Below are 24,144 nucleotides of genomic sequence, written 5' to 3'. Positions count from 1 at the left end.
AGCAACTAAACTAGAACTCAGAGAGCAAATGATGAAAATTAAACTCTGGTCAGGGGTCTGTTGAAGGGAATTTTGAAAAATCTGCCTATGCCATTAAGAATATTTCTATAAATTGATTCATGTGTGCTAGAGAAATTCACCTCATGTCCCTGTAGATAATGAAGCTGATTCAGCTGAATCTGTGCTACAGATTTTGAGTGGCATTCTTAGCTGAAGCCTAAGATAAAAGGGAGCAATGACAAAAAATTGTAATTCAAGTGTCTGTGTGCTTCATCTTTACAAAACCTCTCTCTAGTTCAGTAGCTTTTGCTGAGTGCCGCCCATGCTATCAGCCTGGATACCACACCTCCTTCCCTGAAGAAAATGAGTTTGACAGGTGGGCTCTAGGGGCGAGGGGAAGAGGCAGTATCACTACAAAGGCAAACTAGCAGAGCTGCTCTGAGGTGAGTACGGTCAATCTCACCACCGGGGTGCTGGGATTCCCCCGCCTCCCTATTTGACATCCCCTGTTTCTGCAGTCCAACGGGTGAGTAACGAAGCAGCCGTGGTTTAAGCTCCCCTAGGGATGAGGCAGTTTTCGCATGGGCTATGCCCTGGGGGAGCAATCCCCTGCTGCGGGACAGACTGTGGTCTGCCAGGCGCTGGCTGCTTACTCCATGCCCTTTGCTAGGCTAGATGCTGACAACTTGGTTGCGACTTTGCCAAATATGTTGGGGTGGCACCCAGCAAAAATCTATCATCACAGTTGCAGGTCGAAAGCTGTCTTTTCTGCCTGCCAGGCCTGCATGGGCTGTCTGGGGCCATAAACCAGGCTGCTTCCATTTTGGCTTTTGAGTAGACCCGAGAAGTTTCTTTTTGTCCTTCAGCTTGCTTTCCCCTGCTCCCTGGCCCTTTCCTTGTCCAGAAATGTGCATGCCGAACATAGTTAAGACCTGAGAAAGCTGTTATAAAGCTTATTTTACTCATCTTTACCAGAAGCGTGTTTAAAAGAATGAATAATTTGAGCTTTCACATTTTTTTTTCCTCATTTCCAGGAGGAACTGTGAACACAATACAACTCTAAGTAATACTTTGTATCTAAGGAATAGAAGGAATGCTAAATACGAAAACTGTCTTCCCTTCCATGCTAGAGAAAAATTAATTTTATTCAAGGAGTCAATATACTTCTAAATAAGTAAGTGGCTGCAGAAAGCCTGCAAAGTTTTGTTATCAGTGAAGGAAAAACCAAATACAAGCTGTGGGTGAGGGATGCTCCTTCCCGTGTGATCTGTGTGGGGAAGGGTTTTGTTGCTCAGGATGAGCCTCCCACTCCTGGTGGATATCCCTCAGAAAGGTTTGGACTGTGAGAGCAGTGTGATTTCAGCATGGTTTCGGCCTGGTGCTCTGGACGGGTTCCAAGTGGCTTTGTTGGGTTGGGATCACTGAACCTGTGTAAGGTTCCTGCCTCAGGGTATGGCTGCAAGCTAGGTGGTCCCCGAGTGCCAAGAGCTGGATTATCTAGCAGTGTAAGTTCCGTCTGGAGGAGGACACAAGGTGGTACATGTAAGTTCTCCAGGAGTGCTGTATGGTCTTTATATTGGTCTAAAGTACATGCTATTTCCCTGTTGTGCCTTCTGCTTAGCCTGCAGTTTAGGATTGTTCTGCTGCACGGTGAGGGTATTTGGGGCTGGTTCCCACAGAGACTTTCTTTGGAGCTCAATATTGCCCAGAAAGAGCCTCTAGAAAAGGCTTTACCACACTACCAGCACACTCAGCATTGCAGCTCTGCAAAGGGACTGGGCCATACTCGCGTACGCCCATTCTGGGAAGCTGCAATCAGGCGGTGGTCCTGCCTGGGGAAATGCAGCTGTGGAGTTTCCTCTCTCCTTCTCAGAAGGGACCAGACACTGAGATGTGTTAATCTTGATGGTACATTATTAACCACATTGTTTGATGACAAAGTCCCAACGTTGCTGGCTTGCAGCCAGCACGGTGCTAGGGTGCAGGAGAAGAGGGTATGCCACAGACTGGAGAGAATCAGCTGGGAAAGATGATGTAGCTGAAAGTCTGTGGCAATCCCACCTCTCATGTGACGGGAAACCAACGTAAGAGTGCCATTGCCTGGAAGAAAAAGCGGTACTGTGAACTTTTGTAAGCTGACGGCCTTTGTCTCCCATCAGTCAGTTTGCTCCTGAAAAGGTTGCAGCCAGAATACAAAGTGGCTCACAGAAGGATCTTAGTCCTGCTTCACAGTATCTTGCTGTACTAAAAGGCCTTGGTTCATCTATTGTCTTTGATTTTCCTGTAAACCTATTTCAGAGGCTTAATCTTAGCCCTGTATTGTTCCAGGCCCCACTGTGCTCTGCGCTAATGCATCCATCAGACAGTTTTCAGGACCCTGAAGAGGATGACTGCTCCTCTCCAGAGCCCAAGTACTGGGGGTATGTCTCTCTGGGTCCCAGACAGTGACCTAGACACTACGAGCTGAGCACTCGGTGTCCACAGGGCACCCTTATTTTGATTAGTCAAGGCATGTCTCTGCTGCCCAGCGTGGGTGAGCTGTGATGTTACCTGGACATTGGGATGAGCAGACTTCCTAGCACGAGCTGCCTCCTAACTGATGTGCTGTATCACAGGACTTCTCCCAGAGCTCTAGAAAGGAAAACATTCATCCCGGTGGTTTGTTTCTCAGGCATTTCCCTAAATCCGTAAAGGCCAGGGAAAAAAAAAAAAGACAGTATTTTTTGATTGTTTCATGATCCCAGGAACTGGTATTTTTAGGGGAAAAGAAACCCCTAAGATCATTTTAACTCATTCAAAATGATGTTGTTTAGTAGAGCAAAACATCTATTCTGATCTTGATTTTTTAAGTATCAATTTAATTGCCAAGTTAAAAAAATGAAAATGTTGTTCAATCTTTACTCTTAAAAAAAAATCTGCTTGGATACTTTGTTGAACTTGACTTTCGTAATTTTCATAAGAAACAATATTTGCCAGTGGAGATAGTCAGAACAATTTTGCCCAGCTGCTCTTATTACTCTTTTGATAAAATGTGCTAATGTTAGTGAGCATACTCTAGTACAGCATAGATGAAATTGCAAGGGCAGCTGGGATGTCTTCAACTGTAACTATTCTGTATCGTGTGAAGTCAAAGATCCTCACGCAAACATAGCTAAACACAGCAAATCTCTCAAAGGGCTGAAATCCCAGCTGAGTCTCAAATTCACCACGCAGGAGAGAAAGGGCTGTAATCTGCTAACGAAAGCAGATGTACAAGAGTCATTCTGGTAGCTACATCTGTCATGCTGCCTCCCCGCCTTATTAAACCCACTCTTCCTTCTAGTTCTATGTGCTTTCCTTGTAGATGACAAAAATAGGCAAGTACAAATGTCAATCATGAAATTTACTCCTTAGGACAGGCATTCCTTTCCTCATCCTACATCACAGTCTTATTGAATCCTGATGCTCCCTCAGTCTCTAGGGGAAGGCTCTTGTAATTTTGGCCAGGTAGCACGCAGGACTCTCTGGGGTATGCTGCAGCCATGCAACTGCCTCCCACATCAATCCTTGTGCTCCATGTGCACAGGAGTGGTGGTGGGGAGAAACAGGCATCCCGGCCCTGCACCACATAGCATGCTTCTTATGGATCCCCTCACCTAGCACATGGCAGTAGGCTGCTGGAGGGGCTGCCGTCTTGCACCGTGTTCCTCCTTGCAAGAGGGAAACAGGCATCAGGGGCTCGATGGTGTTGAGGAGACTGATGCTCCTCCTGCCCTGTCGCTAACAGGCATGTGCTTTTGGGGGCTGGCTCCCGCTCTGAAGCGCCCAGGTAGGCACGAGCTGCGCTCAGAAAAGAAACTGGCCCTTGCTAAAGCTGGTGAGCAGTTCAGACCTGGGTCTAGCGAGGAAAAATTAGGCTGCCCTCAGCGTTTGCTTTGCTCCTGTATGGCAAAAGGCCCAAAGAGGAGCAGGAAGGCACCAGCGCCCTCACGGAAAAACCGCTGCTGCCAGAATCCTCTTCCTCAGAGAGACCGCAAGGTGTGGGGCACGCCCCACTGCAGGCTTGGAGCCACCCCGCCACTGCTGAGGCCCGGGCTCAGAGCCGGGGCGGGTTTCCGTCTGCGGGCACTTTCCTCAGGCTGCCGGCCCAGGCCCGGGCCCTCGGCAACGCGCCGCTGCTGGCGCCCGCCGGGCCTTAGCCCCGCACACCGCTGCCCCCGCCGCCTTTGAGCGACAGGCAGCGGGCCCCGGAGCACGATTTCGGGCGCGGCGTTTCCCCCGGGCCCTGCGGGCTCCCCCCGTCCGCAGCAGCCGCTTCCGGGCACCCGGAGCAGGCGGCGGCACCTGCGGCCTCCCCGCGCCGCCACTGCCCCCTCCCGCCGGTAGAGGGCGCTCTCTCCCCGCGCTGCGGGCCCTGGCGGCTGCCGCGGCTGCCCGGGGGTGGCGGCAGGCAGGCACCGCACCCCATGCCGCTTCTCCGCCCCAGCTCTTCCTCGGGTCTCCCCCGCGCCGTGCCGGGGCTGCTGCTGCCGCCCCTCCCCGCGCTAGGACGGCGCCCGGCTGCCGCCCGCTGCGTGCAGGCAACGCGTCCTCCCCTCCGGAGCGGGCCGCCGGGCAAGATGGCGCCACAGCCCCACCATGCTCTGCGGCGGGAGCGCCCTCAGTAAATATGGCGCCGGCCCCGCCTCCCTGCGACGGGGCCTCGGCGGCCGGCCGGCCATGGCCGCTCCTTGCGCGGTGTGGCTCGGGGACCCGGTAAGGTGGCGGCGGCAGGCCTCCGCCGAGGAGGGGAATGGGGCGGCGGGGGTGGTGGTGCGGGCTGACCAGTGTTCCGCCGGCAGGTGGAGCGGGTGCCGTGCCCCTACGACGTCCATCACCGCGTCCCCCGGGCGTCGCTGGAGAGGCACGCCGCGTCCTGCCGACTCCGCAAGATGGGCTACTCCGCCGAGGAGGAGGTGGGCGCCCGGGCCGGCTCCGGGCGGGTTACCGCGGCTGGGGGGGGCGGAACGGGACACGGGGCTGGGGCTTCTGGCTTGGGGGTGCCGCCTGCCCGGCTGAGCGGGCGGCAGTGGCCTGAGGGCGCGGGCGGGGGGTCCCCGCTGGCCGGGGGCGACTCGGCGGCCGAGCCCGGAGCCGGTGTCGCTGGGGGCGGCCCCGGGGCCTTGACTGAGCCTCTTGGTCCCGCAGGCTGAGATGTACGACTCCAGCTTTTTCTACGAAAACCTGAAGGTTCCCACCGTCGCCATGGGTGAGCGGCAGCGGGGCTTTGCCTGACGGGGCCGTCCGCGCCCCCGGGGGGGGACAGCCGGGGCTGAGGGGAGACCCGGAGCGGGGCAGGCAGAGGATGAGGGGCTGAGGGGGAGCCCCGGGGAGGGCTGAGGGGAGACCCTGGGGGTGGCAGAGGATGGGGCTGAGGGGAGACCCTGGGGGGGCAGAGGATGGGGCTGAGGGGAGACCCTGGGGGGGCAGAGGATGGGGCTGAGGGGAGACCCACAGTGGGAAGCAGAGTCCAGGTCCTCGCGGTAGCACACCCCGCTGCCTTGCCAGCCATAAACTCTCCACGGCCTCTTAGAAAAACTGAGAGTTTCCATCAGTAGGTTTATTTTCTCACCATTGTGCTTTGCCGTAATTTACCATCATTACGCATCTGTCCCTGTGTAACTCTGTTCTGTAGGTCACTTGGCTGTTTTCATCTTAAAATCCAAAGAGGGTCTTTTTTTTTTCCCCTTAGGTTATTTTCCAGGTTCTTCCAATGTTCACCTTGCATCAAGTGCTGAAAGTGTATTAAAACATACTCTTAGAAGGTGGAAAAACTGGCCCTAGAGTTTGGGGATATAGTAATGGTACAGAAGAGAATTGCTATTTACATATGTTTCTTTTTCCATATCCCTGTAACCTGGAAATCCTCCTCCTTTTTTTTTTTTCCTTCCCTCAGTTCAAATATGGAATACATTAAAATGATCTTTTTAGATTGGACTCTCCCTTATGCATACGTAAAGCCACAATGTTCTGTAACGTACCATAAGTCTCATAATAGAGGTTGGGGAATAAAGACTAGCCCTGCCAAGTGCTTGATGTAAAAGTTCTGTGATATTTTTGTCTTCTCTGTCTGCAGATAAAGATCTACAATTTCACATTGTTAAGCAAGCTAGAGCTCAAAGTGTGAAAGAAGGTACAGGCTACAGTGAAGGTAAGTAGCAAGCAGATGCTGAAACACTTCATCAGCTCTTATGTGAGAGCTGCTCTTGCCTTGCAGCTTCTTTTGTTCTACTTGTGAACTGCTGTGAGGAATTTTTTTGACTTATTTCTAATATTCCTTCCCTTGTATATTTTGGAGCATAACTACTTTCTTTAGCCGGGGCAACTAGATAAGGGAATTTGAGTCTGTTGTGCTCATACTTCTAGTTCTCTTCAGGACTGGAAAATCAACACTGCAAAATTCAGGAGTTTCTTAAAGCCTTCACTTCCCATCCCACTACCTGCACTTTACTTTCTGCCTGCGTTTTCTGATGTTATCCTTCTGTCTCTGTGGCCCAGACTCTTCTAATGCTGCCTCCAGCCTTGTTCTTCATGTAATGGTTCTTCATGTAATGTTTTGTTTAAGGATCAATTGCTAGATGTGAGCTGTATGTGCTTGTCTGCCACTTCTCAAATCAAAAGCCAAACAACATGCGTATTGTGTTGGACTGTTTCAAAACTGTCCTACGAAGTTGTATGAGAAATGTGCTGACACATCTGCAAATATGATGTTGTCCTTTGCCACTGCTCTCAGCTCACTAGTTCCTTTATGTTTCATTTTTCATTGGGTTTTGTGACGAGTCTGGGGACCAGGTTAAGACTGAGCTATGCTCCTCTTTGAGAGTTCAGACCGAGACAGAGTAGGAAAGTACGACTACCTATAAAAACCACTGTAGAGCTGCAGCGTATGGTTTGGAAATTACTGCAACACCTGAAAGATACAGCATTTACTCTCTGTAGTCCTTTAGTTTGGTAAACATATGTGCAGAAGGAAAAGTGCGTTTGTTCTACTTTCCTGACAGTCAAATACAGCAGCGCTTGCTCAGGCATAGTTTTTCCATGTTGTTTTTGTTTCTCGGCATAGCAAATGGAGCCTTAACAGACAGTTGCTTGGGAAGGAGCTTTCATGTGATGGGCACTGTGTTTGGAGCACGTCGGGTGCATTTTCGCTGGAGGGAAGTCATAACTCATTAATTTGACACAAGCACATCCAAGTAGAGAAGAAACAGATAAACCCTTTATCAAGTGGTGCATCGCAAGGATACATGAGTGAGCCACTAGATGCCAGTGTTTGCTATCCAGTTTTCACTGCAAGCTTGCATTTCGCTGAAGATAACACTAAAACTGTATTGGGGTGGTTTTCATTGTGACATCTTGGTCTATTGTAAGATTTACTGACTTGGAATTGTTTGTTTAATTTAAAATCTTTGCCAACAGAATCAAATGGAAAGCATTTTTCATTGTAAATTTCCTTTTGACTAACTGTATCAAAGGAAGTAATTTTCTTTCTTTGTTTTCAGAAAAATTCTAATCCTGTTTAGAGTATTAGAATAGCTATATAATAGGACAGGAAAACTGGTCTTAATCACAAGTTGTGAAATTCTTGTAAAATCACAAGCACGTAACTAGTAGGGCACTTTTATGGGCTTCTATGACCCTGTAAGAACAAGTGCATTCTAAAAATAAAATTCTAGTGTTCATGTTTAAATCTGTTAGTTTGGATTAGAAGAGTTCTGGTTTAGGCTCCAAGTACAGTAATGAGCAAATCTTGTATTTTGGTTTGTTGTTGTAGAGTTATTGTGGCTCCTCTTCCTCTTCTTTGGTGTCTTTAGTGAAAGCAGGATGTGAAAGATTGCCCAGCTTCCGTTAAGTGCTGAATAATCTAGAGAAGCAGTAGCTTTGCTGTTGTGAAGGCTCCTGCATACACCCTGTCTTATGTGTTGGCTCCTCTGTCTGCCTGGAGACATAGGTCTGTGCGGGATTGCGCCTGGCAGGGAGAAGGTTGCATTGCGGGGAGCAGGATTATGGAGTTCAAGTCAGTGGTTGCTGGGAATTTGAATGTTCTTGAGTAAAATGCTTTTCTGCAGCCAATGTCATAGAATACTGTATCCTGTATCTTTAGGGAAGTCGCTTAGCTGCTGTTGCAATGGATTGAGAATGGATTTATTGTTTGTCTGGAGGACGTGTGTTTTAACTGGGGAATGGGAAGAGTTAGTACTGGGCTGATCATTCAGGGAAAGAAGAGTGTGCAGGCAGCGTGTTTGTTTTCGTAACTTTAAAGTTAGTTATCTGAACTAATCTGGAGCATCTTGAAAGTGCCTTTGTAGGCCTTTCAGCTGTAAATGCCTGTGGCAGTCTGTTATAAAAGCTCTGTAGAGAAAGTGACAGTGTAAGTGAGGCTGATTTGCACAGCGCCCAGTCTTCTCGAAGCCTTCATTCTTCTTGGCAGAACAACAGGCATTTTGCGGCTAGTACTTTACAGAAAACTTTAGGAGTAAGACAAACCCACAAGTTAGAGCTGCAGCCTCCTCTCTCTTGCTTTAGCTGTATGCCAAGAGCTGAAATTGATGGGACAATACAGAGTGTCCTTTTGATCTAATCTAGTACGTTTCCTTCAAAGCATATGAAAACCTGTAACTAACAGTGTAAGCAGTCAAGAGAGGTTATACAACCTGCGTGGGGCTGGGGAGGGATTTGGGCCTTTTTTTTCTTTGAGCAATTTTTATCCTTTCTAATTAAGAAGGATGAAAATTCTTACAGATACGTAGGGGAAGGATGAAGACAGCATGGCTGTTTACTGCATTGTTTGTTTGTTGAGCTTCTCAGTGTTTTCCTGTGTCATTATGCTATTTTACTAATAACAGCTTTCTGCTCAACCTCCAGGATCTTACTCATTACTGCCTGTAGAAGTTCCTCAAAATCACAAGCGTTTCACCTGTGACCTGACTCAAGCTGACCGCCTTGCTCTTTATGATTATGTTGTTGAGGAAACAAAGAAACAGAGGTCTAGATCCCAAATCACGGAAAATGACAGTGACCTCTTTGTGGATTTAGCAGCGAAAATCACCCAAGGTTTGAAGAATGGTCTATTGTTGAATTTATGGCTCAGAACTTTCACTTTGTGAATTTAGATGAGTTTTGTTGAAAGCCAAACAGAATTGCTTGTGCTATTTTTATTGTGAAAAGCATACTGTTCTTAAAAGCTGCAACGAAGACCTGGCATCAGAACATGCTAGTTTGCTATCCTTTATGTTGTTTTCCTTCTGAGAAAGCCTTGGTGCTCTGCTCTTGGCACACGTATTGTGTGTATCTTAGCAGATGGATCTTTTGCTGCAAGTGACTCAGGTTGCTTAATGTTGCCAACTTACTGTGCCGCTTGGAACAGTATTTGCTGTAAGAGATGATGAGATTAAAGATCACTTTAAGTGATCTCAGGAGTGAAAGCCGAACAAGAAAGGTTGGCAGTCGTCCGATGGAGCTCTTGAGCAATATACAAACGGGTGTATTGGACTGGGGCCTCTCATCCCTGTTGAGTCACGCCAGTTTGTAACCATACCAAGTGCAACATAAGCATCTGTGTTATCCTGTGGGCCCTGCTATGCCTAGGAGGTAGGAGATAGTGTTTGTCATCTACACAGGTAAATGTTATACATAATCTGGCTTTCTCAATCTTTGTGTCTTAGTGTAATACTGGCTTTGAAAACAAGACCTGTATTTTGTAGGCGTTTGACCAAATCACAAGCCTGAATGTTGATTTGGATCACTGAGATCCCATAACAACATTTGCTGGGTGGCTTTTTAGTCTTGTGCAAACAGCTACCAAGAAGGTTGGAGAGGAAGCTTATGCTACATTGATAATAGTTACTAAATACTAGAGAAACTTCAGAAGGAACACAATACGGTTTATGTTTCAGACTTATTACTAAAGCACCAGACTGGCATACCTGCAGGTGCTAATGTCCTGCTAACGACCATTTGTTTTACTTCCAATTTTTTGCTAGATGATAGTCAGAAAGGTCCAAAGTCCCACCTTGAAATTCTGGCTGAAATGCGAGATTACAAAAGGCGGCGGCAGTCATACAGGGCTAAGAATGTTCATATAACAAAGAAGTCTTACACTGAGGCAAGTATCTGAAGAGAAAGCTATGATTTTTTTCTTTTTTGCACAAAAGTGCTTATTTTATATCAGCATAAAGAATGGTATACCCTTTTAGACAAGGAAAATGTCTCTTTTTTCCACTGCCTTATTGGAGTTGCAAACTATAGAGGAATCTTGGTTTGGTTTTGGTTTGTTGCAGCAAGTTACAAATAACAGGAGCATTTCTATTAAATTTTGAATGTGAAAATACCAGTAAGTTTACTCTCTGTTGTAAAATGATGCTGTTAAATTTATGCTGAAATGCCTGTTTCTGCAAGTAAGACTTTCCATCGAAACATCTGATGTGTAGGTTTTGGGGGAATTTTTTTTTGAGATGTATACCTTCTGCCTGCTAGTTCAGGCCACTGCCATGACATACTGCTTTTTTTGTTGTTTGTTTTTAATATGTCTTAATCTCCAGGTGATTCGGGATGTGATTGGTGTGCATATGGAAGAACTCAGCAATCACTGGCAGGAGGAGAATAGGTTGGATAATGCAGAGATATGTGAAGGAGGGAAGTCAAAATCTTCAGGAAGGTATGTCACAGTTGGCAAATTCCTCAGGAATGGCAGCAGCCTGATAGCCTGTAATGTTGTCCTACTACCTCTTTCTAATAGCACATACCAACCTTGACTGAGACGTATACACAGTTTATTTTATACTAATTCTGTTAAGCTCTTGCTTGAGAACCTCTGTCTGCACGAAGGATGGGGAAAAATGAATTACTAATTTTCTTTCAGGGGTAAGGAGGTAAGCTGCAAGTGATCCAGGTGAACAGGTAGTTTTTAGTGGAGCTGGGGAATGAATATTGCTCCCTCTGTGTCCAGATGTGTATATATGTGATAGCTGGGGACAGAACGACACTTGAAAATACAAGTACACAATTTCTTCCCCTTCCCTACCATGTGACAGGAAATGCTATGGTAGATATATTATAATATAAAATACCTCAGAGAAAAGGTTTTCATAACTTATAAATACGGGGATCCTTTACCATTCTTATCACTGTGAATGCTGCTGTGCTAACTGGGAGTGTTCTATGTATACGCATTTCCTCCTGCGTCAAGCAACACTGCACGTTCTTCCAAACATTTGTCGCTGAAATAAAAATGGAATTACGACCTAGTGATAGTCTATTTGTGCTTCTTCAGGAGATCTTTGAGATGAAAATGTTGTTGAAACAAACTAAAAGGTGACACTCGAGGTCTTTGTTTTCAGCATTAAAATGAAGGTGAATGAAAAGGCCATACAGGAGATCAGGCTTGCTGAGTTCTCCAACTGTAGGTAGCAGCTTAAGGCAGGTGGTTGCAGAGTTAGGGATTTAAAGCAAAACAGAGCGAACCCCTTCTACTGACTCCTGTTTCATGAGCAGAGGTGGTAAGAGTGAGGGGCACTGTTTGTAAGAAATAACTGGATTAAATAGCGTGCTGAGATGTGCACATATTAAGAGCATGGACTTTGGGCCTCTTTTGGGAGGTATTGTATTTCTTAGGGAGATAGAGAGGCTTAATAAAAGATATATCCTCTGTCTTACATCATTAGTAGGTCATTATAGTACAAAAGTGGTACTGAAAACAATAGTGACTGAAACTATTTTTATTGAATAAAATCAATAACCCTTTTTTCAGAAAGGAAGACAGGCGGTCAGCTTCAGTGGACTCACGGCAGTCTGGAGGAAGCTGTAAGGATACTGAACGCACCAGACATAGGAGAGAGACCAGCAGGAGCCCAAGTAAGCGAAAAAGGAGTCGCGAAAGAGGCAAAGACAGAGATTCTCGGAGAAAAAGAGAGAGGTGAGCATAAATAGTGTCAGCTGACTCCTGCTTCTGAATCAGGTGGCCGTAGTCATTGGCTATGAGATTTAGTGCAGAAAATTAGAATATCTAGTCCAGTTAAAAAGCTAGGTTAATCTCATACACTGTATAACAAGCCAGTGGCATGAGGCTACTAATACTAAACAGAACTTGCTGTGAGATCATAAACTGTGATCCAGGCTTCAGAATTTACTCTCACATCTGAAAGGTGACGCTTTCAACTGCACGCTACAGGATTAGCACAGTACTGTCACAGGCTATTTTACTTCTTGATTAACATATGCATAGGGGGACATACCGTCCATTTAATCAATTAAGTGTGCTTGTCATGTCTAATGTTGATTTCTGCTCTAGTTTGCACTGGGACTTAATAAATAGGATTGTTTCACTAATATCATAGAATCATTTAGGTTGGAAAAGACCTTTCAGATAACCTAACACTGCCAAGTCCACCACTAAACCATGTCCCTAAGCGCCTCATCCACACGTCTTTTAAATACTTCCAGGGATGGTGACTCAACCACTTCCCTGGGCAGCCTCTTCCAAGGCCTGACCACTCTTTCAGTAAAGAAATTTCTCCTAATGTCCAGTCTAAACCTCCTTTGGTGCAACTTGAGGCCATTTCCTCCTGTCCTATCGCTTGTTACTTGGGAGAAGAGACCAACACCCACCTCGCTACAACCTCCTTCCAGGTAGTTGTAGAGCGCGATGAGGTCTCTCCTCAGCCTCCTCTTCTTCAAGCTAAACAACCCCAGTTCCCTCAGCCACTCTTCATAAGACTTGTGCTCCAGGCCCTTCAACAGCTTCGTTGCCCTTCTCTGGACACGCTCCAGCACCTCCATGTCCTTCTTGTAGTGAGGGGCCCAAAACTGCACACAGTATTCGAGGTGCAGCCTCAAAACTAGGTTTCAAAAGTTTGCAATTCATGTCACTAATTTAGCTTGGCCTCACCAGTGCCAAGTACAGGGGGACGATAACTTCCCTCATCCTGCTGGCCACACTGTTTCTGATACAAACCAGGATGCTATTGGCCTTCTTGGCCACCTGGGCATGTTGCTGGCTCATATTCAGCTGTGTGTATATGTATATACATACAATCACTTGACTGGCTTTTTCATGGTAGATGCTTCAAAACAATGCTGTTGCTCTTCAGTAGTTCTGGACATATTTTTAGGCAAAAGAAAACAAATCTAGGCCACATCTTCTAATACCATTCACAAGGGCACATCTGCATCTGCAAGACCATAGGCGTGTGGGACCTGTGTTTGAGCAAAGACTTAGGCTGTTGTGCAGAAGAAATGCTGCATTGTCCCTAGCGTGTAGGGAAGAAATGCTGTAGATAACTGCATGGATGGGAATGCATGCTTGTCTCCAAATTGGCTTCATTACACAGTGATGCCATTCATCTTAAACTAATTGCCACTATGGCACCGCATGACAAGACTTTGATTGAAACAGCATGGGAAATAAACGGTCTTAAAGTAGTTTACTTTCTTTCCTTAGAAGAGGATATGATTACATTTAATGAGAGCTTTCCCTTTTCCAAGTCTTTTTTTTTTTTTTTTTTTCTTCAGATTCTGTCAGCCTAATAGTACACACAATGTTTGTGTTTTTGTTTCAGGGATGAAGACAAATATCACAGCCATAAAAGAAGAAAGTAGAAACAAGAACCTGATTATTTTGTTTGTCAGCTGTTCAAAAAATTACTTGCACAGGAACTATTGTTACTGCTGTTGTGCCAGGGACAGCAATGCTGTGTACGTAATACTGGTGTTGCATCACAGCTGTGCTTGGAGACAAAAATGAAATAGTGTTAAGGTTTGTCAGGATGGAAGCAGTATGTATCAGAAAATGTGTACATGTGTAACACATGCATCCATTAATAAATTATATTGATCTCTCTCATCTATTTGAGTTTAGTTTGCAAGGCTGAAAAATGAAATCTGCGAGAGGCTGTACTAATTTGCCTTCCCGGCCCACAGTTAGTGGATATAGAAGAGAGCTAATCCCTGAAGTCTAGGATCAATTACAAGTGAAAGGGCATGAGGGCCTCCTATCCTCCCACCTGACATTGTCACCTCTGGGAGCAGTGTTCCAGAAAGACAGCACTTACTGCCTAGTTACAGCATGTACCAGAGGTGAGAGGGCAGATTTCAGAGTTCTCCAACAGGCTAAAGTATCTTCAACTGCAGCTAGTGGTAAAAGGACAATGACGGGGAAGTTACTGTTCCCAAGCTCATGCTCAAAGAAATTTAGGATCAATGTCATCTAGCAAAGATGATGAGAATATAGCTCTCCATAGAAACTAGTGGGGACACTTGTAATATTACTGATGGATTGCCATTTTCAAACACCGGGTGCATACCCATTTTCTTCCAGAAATAACCAGGAGGAGTTCCCATCCTGTAGACGAACATATAAGTATTTGTGATAGAGGTTGATAAAACAGTAAGACTTAAGACATGCAGGTACATGTAAGGGTGTGCAGGAGGATTCCACTTAACTTCAGTGGTATTTTTATTATATCAATTTCTAGTCCTGTTAATTCCTCACACAATCTGCTGCAGCACGGTCAGTCAACACCAGCCAAGTTCTTTAACGAAGTAAGCAACTATAGAAGAACAAGGTTGCAGACCTGTCTTTCCTACAATGCTTTCTTCTGCTTGATAGAGTTGCCAGAAGAGGGCACTCCGTCCGCTCCTGGTTTTGGCCTTCTCTGGTACTGGAATCTCTCCAGTTTTACTGTAGCCCCTAGTATCCTGACTCTTGTCTCAATCGTTTCTGCAGTTAAGTATGGTTATCTGTCACTAAATACTTAGTCTAGTTCTGATTGATTTAGACTTCTGTACCTACTACAGCTGTTCAACTCAAAACCAAACTGAACTGTGTATCAGGCACTTCCTCACCTATGTGACAAATGCAGTAGCTCCTGTCAGAAAACGAGACGTATTTTAAAACGGATCTTTAATTAGAAAAGTCCATCTAAGAATGGAAAAGGATATCTAAGTTCTGAAAGGAACCTAATTAGAGGGAAAACAATATGGAATCATTGTCGTCCTTTCTCGAGTTGATGTTTCTTCCAGCACCTCAGCCACAGGGTTCTTCATGTTGAATAGGGCTTGGTAAAACTATTCGCTTAATGGAGCTTGTTCATTCAGACAAGGTAGTCAAAAAGACAAGCTGTATTTGTGTTAAGAGTCAAAAAAGTGTTGTGGTTTAACCTGGCAGGCAGCCAAATACCACGCAGCCGCTCGCTTGCTACCCCCCCCAACCCAAGTGGGACGGGGAGAGAATCGGAAGGGTAAGAGTGAGAAAAACTCATGGGCTGAGATAAAGACAGTTTAATAGAACAGAAAAGGGAAAATAATAATAATAATAGAATATACAAAATGAGTGATGCACAATGCAATTGCTCACCACCTGCGCTGACTGATAACCAAGTAGCGATCGGTACTTCCTGGAGCATGCCTACCATTCATATACTGAGCATGACGTCACATGGTATGGAATACTCCATTGGCCAGCTAGGCTGGCTGTCCTGGCTGTGCTCCCTCCTAGCCTCCAGAGCATGGAAGCTGGATATCCTTGACTAGCAGCGCACTTAGCAACACTGAAGACATCAGTGTGCTATCAACATTCTTCTCATCCTAAATCCAAAACACAGCACTAGGAAGAAATTTAACTCTATCCCAGCCGAAACCAGGACAAAAAGTCAGTGCTATCCAGAAGCATATTGAGAAATGCGCTAATTATAGCTGTCCAGTGTTCTCTAAATTGAATTTTGTGTTTTACTTCTTTTCTTACAATCACTTATGAAGTATAGGGAGGAAGATCCGTAACAAAATACATTTTACTCAATATAAGCAAATGTGTGAAGGTATCACTCCCTGGTGTGAGCATCAGTATTTGAGAGGCAGGAGAACAGTATAACCATGTATTCAATTAACATCCACTGAAGGGCCATTTCAAGACTGGGATAAAGAAAAGGAAGTGCCAGAGAAGAGGATCTTAGTGTATTGTAATGTGCAAATAACGGTCCTTTGAACACAAATTATTTTCTTGCACATATTTATTCCTTTTTTTTTCTTCCCTCTCACCTGGTGCTGAAGAACAGGCTTGATCAAAACAGTGTTGAGGGCTGAGTCAGAAAGTTTCTGAGCAGCACCATGCCAGTTTGTTGGTCACTGGAAAGGAATAAACCAAATGTATTAGAACAACACTTTAACATGGTAAATCCTAATGTGTTGGACAAGATACAATTGAGGGATATATTAATCATAAGCAAGAGTGGTGTGATTAAAAAGAGGTTCTTACTAAAAATTGTCAATCTGGTAACTGTAATGACAAAACAAATCAGTTCATCTGTATGCTCGTGCATTTTTGAGCTCACATGTACACGGAGCTGGTAGCAATCTAAGACAGAAAGACCAATTCCAGATAGATGGTAGGAAGAAAGTCCATTTTGTGTGACCTATGCGCGACTATGGATAAAATGAGTGGGAGTTTATCACTGAGAGCTGGATTGAAGACACTGTCATTTTCATACATTCCTAATGCTAATCCCATGCTAATTCTAGCAGGAATATACGCGTATCTTGATGGATCCTTTCCTCCATCTGCTAAAAAGTTATGAGGTTTTGACACTGAATTTTGTGGGCGCAAGACTTCATATAACCAAGTCTATTAGAGATGAGATTTTCACCTGTAGCAGTCAGCATGAATTAGGCCTAGTTAGCAGAGCTGTTAGCACAAGTCTATGAATTTTAAGTTTTTGCTGTTGTAGAAGTTGACAAAAATATGATAAAACATTTGTCTAAAGCAACAGAATAGTGTTGGTGTGCTCACGAAAAAAGGCAGCCAAACTACGTGAATACCTTGCTGATCAACAGGGTATTCTCTACCCAATCCTGTAAGAAGGACACCTAATAATATTGGGGGAAACCATCATTTGCTAACAAACTACTCGATGAAGTCAAGAGGTGAACACAGGACTGCCTCTTCATTATGAAGCCAAACAGCACTGAAAAGACCTGAACACAGCTGTCGTCGACAGCAAAATGGATAGCCACCCAGTGAGTTTTGCTTAACCTTCAACCTACACATCTCCTGCTGCGTCAGTTCATGGCTTGCTTACTGACACCAAACCATAAAGCCAACCCCAGGGCAAGCAGGAAGATAAATACAACAGACTGGAAATGTACCCAACCACCCCCACTGGGTACAAATAGCAAAACAAGATGAACTCTGCAGGCGGGACTATGTCCTGCCTTTGTCCTTTATATCCGCTGAAGGCAACAAACACTTAAGACCATTCCAGGAAGGACAATTTACCATAGCTAATACTACAAAAATTGAAGAGCCAAACCATTGAAGAGCAAGCATACAGTAAGTATTTACCCAACAAAATTTCTAGGGAGAAGTAATTCAGGAGAAACATGACAGAAACTTCAGACTTCAAGTGGGGACCCCCAATTTCTCTCTCTGATTTATGGTCTATGTTAAATCAAAAGAGCAGCCCATAAGATGCTGCCAGTTCCAGTACCAGTAATATGCAGATGATACAAACCTGTATATAATTGCTTCCTACAGGGAAACTTATACCACCAGGTAGTGACTTCAATATTTCAAAGATGGCTAAATAATAATTTATCATTTAACAGTTCAAACCCTGATGTTGACCACTTAACAAAAAATAACTATGTACACTTTCAATATAACCTTAGTCAACCTTTACTCCTGTTGTTGCGGCTACACCCGAAGTAGATAGACTATTCACCTGAAATTAAAGGTTTATGGAGAACCTAGAGGTGATCCATACATTCAGATTCCATGTACGGATTTTTACTTACGCTTGTTCTTTAATTCTGTGGAGGAATGCTTCAGTTTCCTCCTTTGGTATCTCTCCATCGATACTGGCCAAATAGGAGTACAGGAACGAGAATGTTTCGAAGGGAACGCGAGCTGCTCCACCTTCTGGGTCCCTTGTTAAGATTTCGCAGGCATGTTTCATTGAACTTAGTAAGGACTGTAGGGAGTTCAGTCAAGAAATGAAAGGAACAGTATCACAGCCATGAACATCGTTTGCATACCATGACAAAATCCACAGTCTAAGCCACTGAAAGTGAGTGTAAATGAGATGAAGGCTTTATCATCATTACCTAGCTTTCAACCCCAAATTCACCCTCCAGTGCAGGTCCAGGGATGGAAACAATAATGAAGTTCTAGTAGAAACAGGAGCAAAAAATACCAGAATCCCATGATTGCACAGGGTAGTCTGAGCCTTATCGCCAATATGGCCCAATTGCTCTATTCTGTAAAAGCTCAAACATCGCTATACCTAGCTATATATGTGTGTGTGTATGATGTGGTGTGTATGAATATATACATATGTATGTATATGTATTTCTTATCTCAATGGATCTAAAGGAATTCTCAGCAGCAGACAGACAAATCTACAAAACCCAGAAAATTCGTATGGTTTTGATGATTTTTTTATTATAACATAATATTAGTATGATATTAATTTTTAGGAATGCTGATATTTACTATTTTCCCTATTTGTATACAAGTTCCATTTCAGTAGTTAGTAGAAAAAGCATTGAGGCAAAAAGCATTTCAAGAATGTTTCAGTTTTAGTCAAAGCCAAATAACGTCTGAGTTCCCTTTAGAACAAACATGCCTCAAAGTATTAATTCCAAATATACTTAAAAAAAATCCTTTATTCAAGACAATGTCTATAATCCAGTGCCCTATGCATGCTGAGCTATATGGGGAAACGTGTGGAAAAATTCAGCAGTTCAGCATTGAGCTTCATTGAGTCAAAGACTGGTTGGATGCCATTAAAACAAAGAAACAAACACACACACACCAAAAAAACCCCACACGGGCCTTTTTTAATCCAAGTAATAATATTTTTGCTGTAACTTTTTCAAAATTTGTCGTTACCTCTTCACTAATAAGCAAGCAACGACTTTGTAAAAAATACGTATTTCCTAACAGCAGAACAGCAATATTTAAAATAAATGCAGTATCTGTTCAAGATCTAGAACACAGGCCAGAGAAGTGTCAGTTTATAACCCCTTAACAGTTTTACTTAAGGTAGTTCCTCCCCTGGGAGGCCTCTGTGGGGAAGGGGAGGCAGCTGCCTACACGACGGCAGACTCTACCCTCCGCAGCAGCTACCCCTCCGCTGCGGTTCCGGCTCCTGCCGCTCCAAGCTGCCACTCGCCCTCGCGCTCTCAGAGCGCAGCAAAGGTATTCACATCGATTCCCCAACCCGTCAAAGACAGTTTGGCAGGCTACTTGCGTGGTCGTTTCTCCACGGCTGTAAATACACATCAGTGCTTTACAGAAAGAAACTTCAGATGACTACTGTTTTTAAGAAGCTCAAACCTGTCTACTCTTGTATCTCACCCGTGACCCTATTCAACTATGAACACAATTTACAGCTGCAGGAAAATGAATGTAAATTTCTTGTGTGCATCCCCCTCTCTGGTTTAGAAACTTAAGTTTAGGTTTCAATATGTAGAGCAGAAATCAAATCATTCACTTAATATCTGGAAGGATGCATAGATGGAGGTAAATGTAGACTGTCTAGCTTCACCAGAATTATATTCCTGTGACTCCGTTTTTGGTTTGGTTTTGGGGGTTTTTTTGTTTGTTTGTTTTTAAATAAGTAACGCTGCTGTTACTTTTTTAAAATGAAGAAAAGAACCCAAACTACAAAATCTTGTTGGGAGGGGGATTGGAATCAAGAAATACAGAGTTGAAATGAATAAATATATATATACATGATTGCATCGCCAGGCCAGGTTAACATTCAGGGCTTTCAGATACTGCAACATTCTCAAAATATTATTTAACATGTATTTTCTTTTTAGTACCCCTTCTTTCCTACTGTAGAAGTCATTAAAAATATTATACTCCATAAGAACATCAGCTTAGTGAATTTTATAATCTCTGCTTCTGATGAAATGCTCTGCTGAGATTTTATTACTGACATTAAAAGAATTAAATGTAGATTTAGTAACATTAACTGCTTCCGTGAAAATTTAATTCACTACACAATCAATTAAAAATTGATGTTTTAATTTCTCCGTCCAGTTCTCCTCTGTGGACATTTACACTCACGCCATAAGCATCTTTCCTCTATCATCCTCTCCCTCATGGTCCAAGCTCCCTGTGGACATGCTTGCTCTTCTGCTGCCATCCCAGTAACCTGAGGACTTAGGCCTCTTTCTGGTTAAGCTCCTGACCAAAAACTGATGGGGAACAGAAGTAAACACGCAAGCCACTTTGCCAGCTGCTGCAAAAGCAACCACTATTCCCCAAAGTCCATTTGCATTAATTGTTCTACGGTCTACCTCATATATAATCGTATATGACCGTTTGCGTTTGGATATGAGGGCTCCTGCTGTGAACATACCCCGCCGAGCATGCTGCACCCAAGTGCCAGAACCTTCATCCATTCCACCTCCTCGCCGAAGTCGTCCAGCTGCAGGATAGCTTTCAGTTGCTCCGCTGGCAAGCCCAAGTCCTTCCATTTTTCCTTCAGTTCTGCAACATTCACCATGCCTTTGGGAGAAAGCTTTAAACGAAATCATGGTACCACAGTAAGAACTCCGAAAACCAGAATGAAACTAAGAACACAGTCCCTCCCCAAAATACATCCAATACTTGACAGTCAGTCTCCCCAACCATCCCCAACACATCAGCATTCCTCGATAGCATTGTGCGTTTGATAAAGGCTGGTTTGTACCTGTTTGTGCAAGATTTTAAGGAGTCCTGGGGTCAAACCAGCGCCTGTTTTCTCTGTTGCTAAAGGCATTTCAATCCTCTCCTTCACAGGAAGGGGCTCACCTTTTGACAACGCTGAAAAATACCTAAGCGAATGGGAAGAGCAACACGCTTCAGTGCCCATGGCCGTTACAAGCTGCACAGAAGTAAACGCTCTTACAGGTCAGTGGATGAATCCGCACGCTCGGGCGCAGGAGCAGCACTGCTCGGCAAGCCGCCCGCCCGCACAACTCCCACCTCCCCGCGCCCAGATACCACCTTTCTTTTTAGTGGAAACCACAATCTTTAGACTTTACACACTCCTTTTTACATCTCTTTAATAATTCTTAAGGCATTTACCTTATTTTGTGCATGATATACTCAGCCCTTCTTGGCAAAGGCAGAGAGTGATTTATTAACATCAGAGTGGGCTTGCAAACCAAATCACAGGCTTTTCCCATTTGATTGACGAGCACCTTAGGGCTATTTGTTTAACATTCCCCTCATGCTACCCGAAAAGCATGACTAGCTATTTACCCTGCAACTCTCTCATGAGCGTTTCTGCTATTTCTGTCCACTCCAAAATAAAATTTAAGACTAGCACAGAAAGGAAATTAGATGCACGTCCTTTTAATTATAAGGCTACCACCACCTCAAGAGCAACCACCTCTGCCATAACTGGCCAGCAATCTGAACCGTGCAAAAAACCTTAGTTTTCATTCAGTCAATAGCAGGTCTGTCTTAAGGGTTTCTCCACTCAGCCTCCACCATCTGCCCCGGCCACCCATGTCCACGCCCAGGCTATCCCATGCTGTGCAAATGCTTGCTAAAAGGCACAGCAAGCAGCACTGCAGAACTGAAGTAGTGTGACTGTATAGAAATAGATGCACGGTATGTATGTACATATAACACCCGGGCTATTTTTCAGCAGGATCCGTTTCCCCATCTGATTATTGACAAGCACTACAACACCGGCAGCGCACATGAAACCACAGCCTTGCTCTGCTTCGCGTGGCTCCCAGGCCCAGACCTTGCTCTCGCACCAGAGCTTATTCCAGAAAAGGGTGCGCGACCAGCAGCAGGGGGGATCACCCATCCACGGGGGCTCCTCCGACCGAGCTAGTGCGATCTTTAATTTTAATGTTAAGCAGAGGTCGGGGTCTGGCCGGCAGCGTGTCCGCAGCAGTGCCGCGCTGCCCCTGCTCTCACCAGCCCCACGTCCCAGCAGGCTCAAGCCACCCGGCAGCTGCCGCTCCCGACTGCTCGGTTGGGGCGAGCTCCCTGCACATCCATCGCCCAGAGGTACGCGCACCCCACCGCCATCACATTCCTAAGAAACACCACGCCGTTTTAAGATGTTCCCGCTACCTTTCTCCAACACTGCAGCTGTAGTGATTCAGCTTCAGGTTTTTTTCTTTTTCATGGACTAGCCAGGCTCCAGCCTGGCTCTGTTAACTGCCTCCCCTCCCTCACATACACAGCACGGACTTTTTTAATCCCCCCAGTTGAGAACATCTCACAGACACCTTTCAAGAGCTTGCCCACATAAACTGTAGGACAGGAAAAAATGATAGTGAGCGGTTGAGGTAAAAGAAAAAAAGGAAGTTAAAGAAGAAGAAACATTTAAATATCTTAAGCCAACTTTATGATAAGAGATTTATTATGTGGACTATCACCTAGAAGTCACGACTTTTCAGGCTCTTTTTCTATTTCAGTAACATTTAAGGAGATTCCTTAATTTTGTTCCTGGAAACAATAACAGCAACAAAAAAGAAACCTAGGCAAGCTTAAGAATTAGAAAGCTATTTCTAGGTTTCCTTTAAATTCCAATAACTGAATCAAGTTTCACATGAGAGAGAAAAAAAAAAAATTTGGTCTTTTAAAATCTTAAAGGACCTCTTTGGTCTTAAAGGACAGAGCAATTAACAACAACAAAAAAATTAAGATGCATTCTTCTATATGGAAATCAAACTATTCCAGAAATACGCCAGTCCTAAAACTCAATGAAACAGAAAATAAATCAGTTACTACACTATTTTTAAAAGGCTCACATGCTGCATTAATGCACAGAAGCGCATATGCAATACACAGGCTGGTTTAATATTCAAGCCAGCTCCACTCTACAATAAATCGGAGCAGGGAGATTTTGTGGGTCCACACACATAGTGCTACATCACTATGTGAACATCCTACTTACGCAGCTGCCCACTGCAAAACATCACAAGGTTGAGTCCTAATAGCAGCTTTGGTAAATTGCTTCAGGATATCGGGTAGCTCAGGGGGGATCTTGATCTGCTGAGCACAAAACATGGTTTCTGGAAGAGGCATGGTCTGTTTGTGTTCAGTGGCAAGGACCTGGAAGAAATAATAATAAAACAGCAGTTCACAGATGCAGAATGTGAATGAAAAACTGCGTGCACATAGGGGGGGAACAATGCTTGCACCCAAACTCCCTCCTGTCCTACTTGACTGCTGGGGCTACCGGAGAACTGACAAACTCAGGCGGGTAAACAGACCAGCACTGTGAGTCTCTGAAAACCTTAAACTTGATGGCAACACCGAGCAAAAGACTGGAGCTTGGACACCAACCACAGCTCTGGGTAAGGAGAACTACAACTTTAACGGGTATCTTTAGATAGTTTTAAACTGATTTTTCTCCTCAAACCTCCCACAATACAAATTTGTAAAACAGGCAGTCCAGACAAATCACACCACACATGCCCAGGTGAAAGCTAGCTATGTTGACAACTCACTACTGCAAGCAAAGGAGAGTCTTGTCATTTTTGTACAGAAGCTACAGTACGCAGATTGCCAAGCTTCTACTGTGTTTACGCATTCAAAAAACACTGATTTATGCTCCTGGCAGACTCTACATCAAAAAATTACGGTGATGAACAAAACACTCGGGTATGCTGCAACTACGCACTGCACTTCGCTCACACCGCTCTGCAGGCAGGTTTGTCTCCCGTGCGTACAGACGCCCAAGCGCAGCCGGGTCAGGCCACGGCAGTGCCTACCGCCCGTGCTCCAAGGCGGGCTACTCCCTCGCTAAACACAACGGTCCATCTAATCCCTCTCACCTCCTGTTTGCTCTTATTTTCGATCTTTCCGCTCATGCATCCAAACACGGCCCCGGGTCTCTGGGTACAAGGCTAAAACCAACAAGTTCGTGCACGCCGATGCGACTCGCCCAGCGGCGGGTGACAGCAACCCACCGGCCCAGAGCCGAACAGGAGCACAGCTGCCTGCCCGGGTACCCCCCAGTTACCCGCCCCGCCCCGCCGGCTGCCCCCTCCCTCCGCCCGTGTCCCGCCGAGCTACCGAAGCGCCAATTGTTACGAGCCGCCTGATGCCGCCCCTCGGAGGCCGCCGCCAGGCCCCGGCGCCGGGAGAGCTGCGGCCGGCGGAAGCCCAACCGC

At 45.1% G+C, this 24,144-nt stretch overlaps 3 protein-coding genes across 3 annotated transcripts in view; 2 read left to right on the top strand and 1 right to left on the bottom strand.

Annotated features, from left to right (window-relative positions):
- DAP (death associated protein) overlaps positions 1 to 24,144 on the top strand; it is a 305,538-nt gene that overhangs the window by 171,900 nt on the left and 109,494 nt on the right. The window lies entirely within an intron of this gene.
- SNRNP48 (small nuclear ribonucleoprotein U11/U12 subunit 48) lies at positions 4,634 to 13,855 on the top strand. The gene is given in 10 exon segments (XM_075142456.1): positions 4,634 to 4,687; positions 4,690 to 4,734; positions 4,821 to 4,934; positions 5,167 to 5,227; positions 6,095 to 6,169; positions 8,881 to 9,069; positions 9,999 to 10,120; positions 10,557 to 10,672; positions 11,765 to 11,929; positions 13,572 to 13,855. Coding segments are annotated over 10 exon segments (966 nt in total). The 5' UTR covers positions 4,634 to 4,648; the 3' UTR covers positions 13,612 to 13,855.
- ROPN1L (rhophilin associated tail protein 1 like) lies at positions 16,002 to 23,841 on the bottom strand. Its single transcript, XM_075142457.1, has 6 exons — positions 23,806 to 23,841; positions 22,923 to 23,080; positions 20,709 to 20,832; positions 20,376 to 20,537; positions 17,800 to 17,975; positions 16,002 to 16,134 (listed from the first exon to the last, which is right to left on the bottom strand). Exons 1-6 carry the CDS (start codon positions 23,839 to 23,841, stop codon positions 16,071 to 16,073), a joined length of 720 nt encoding a protein of 239 aa, XP_074998558.1. The 3' UTR covers positions 16,002 to 16,070.

The sequence above is a fragment of the Calonectris borealis genome, chromosome 2, assembly GCF_964195595.1.
Source record: "Calonectris borealis chromosome 2, bCalBor7.hap1.2, whole genome shotgun sequence".
NCBI classification, from domain to species: Eukaryota; Metazoa; Chordata; class Aves; order Procellariiformes; family Procellariidae; genus Calonectris; species Calonectris borealis.
This window is presented reverse-complemented; position numbering and strand designations above follow the sequence as displayed.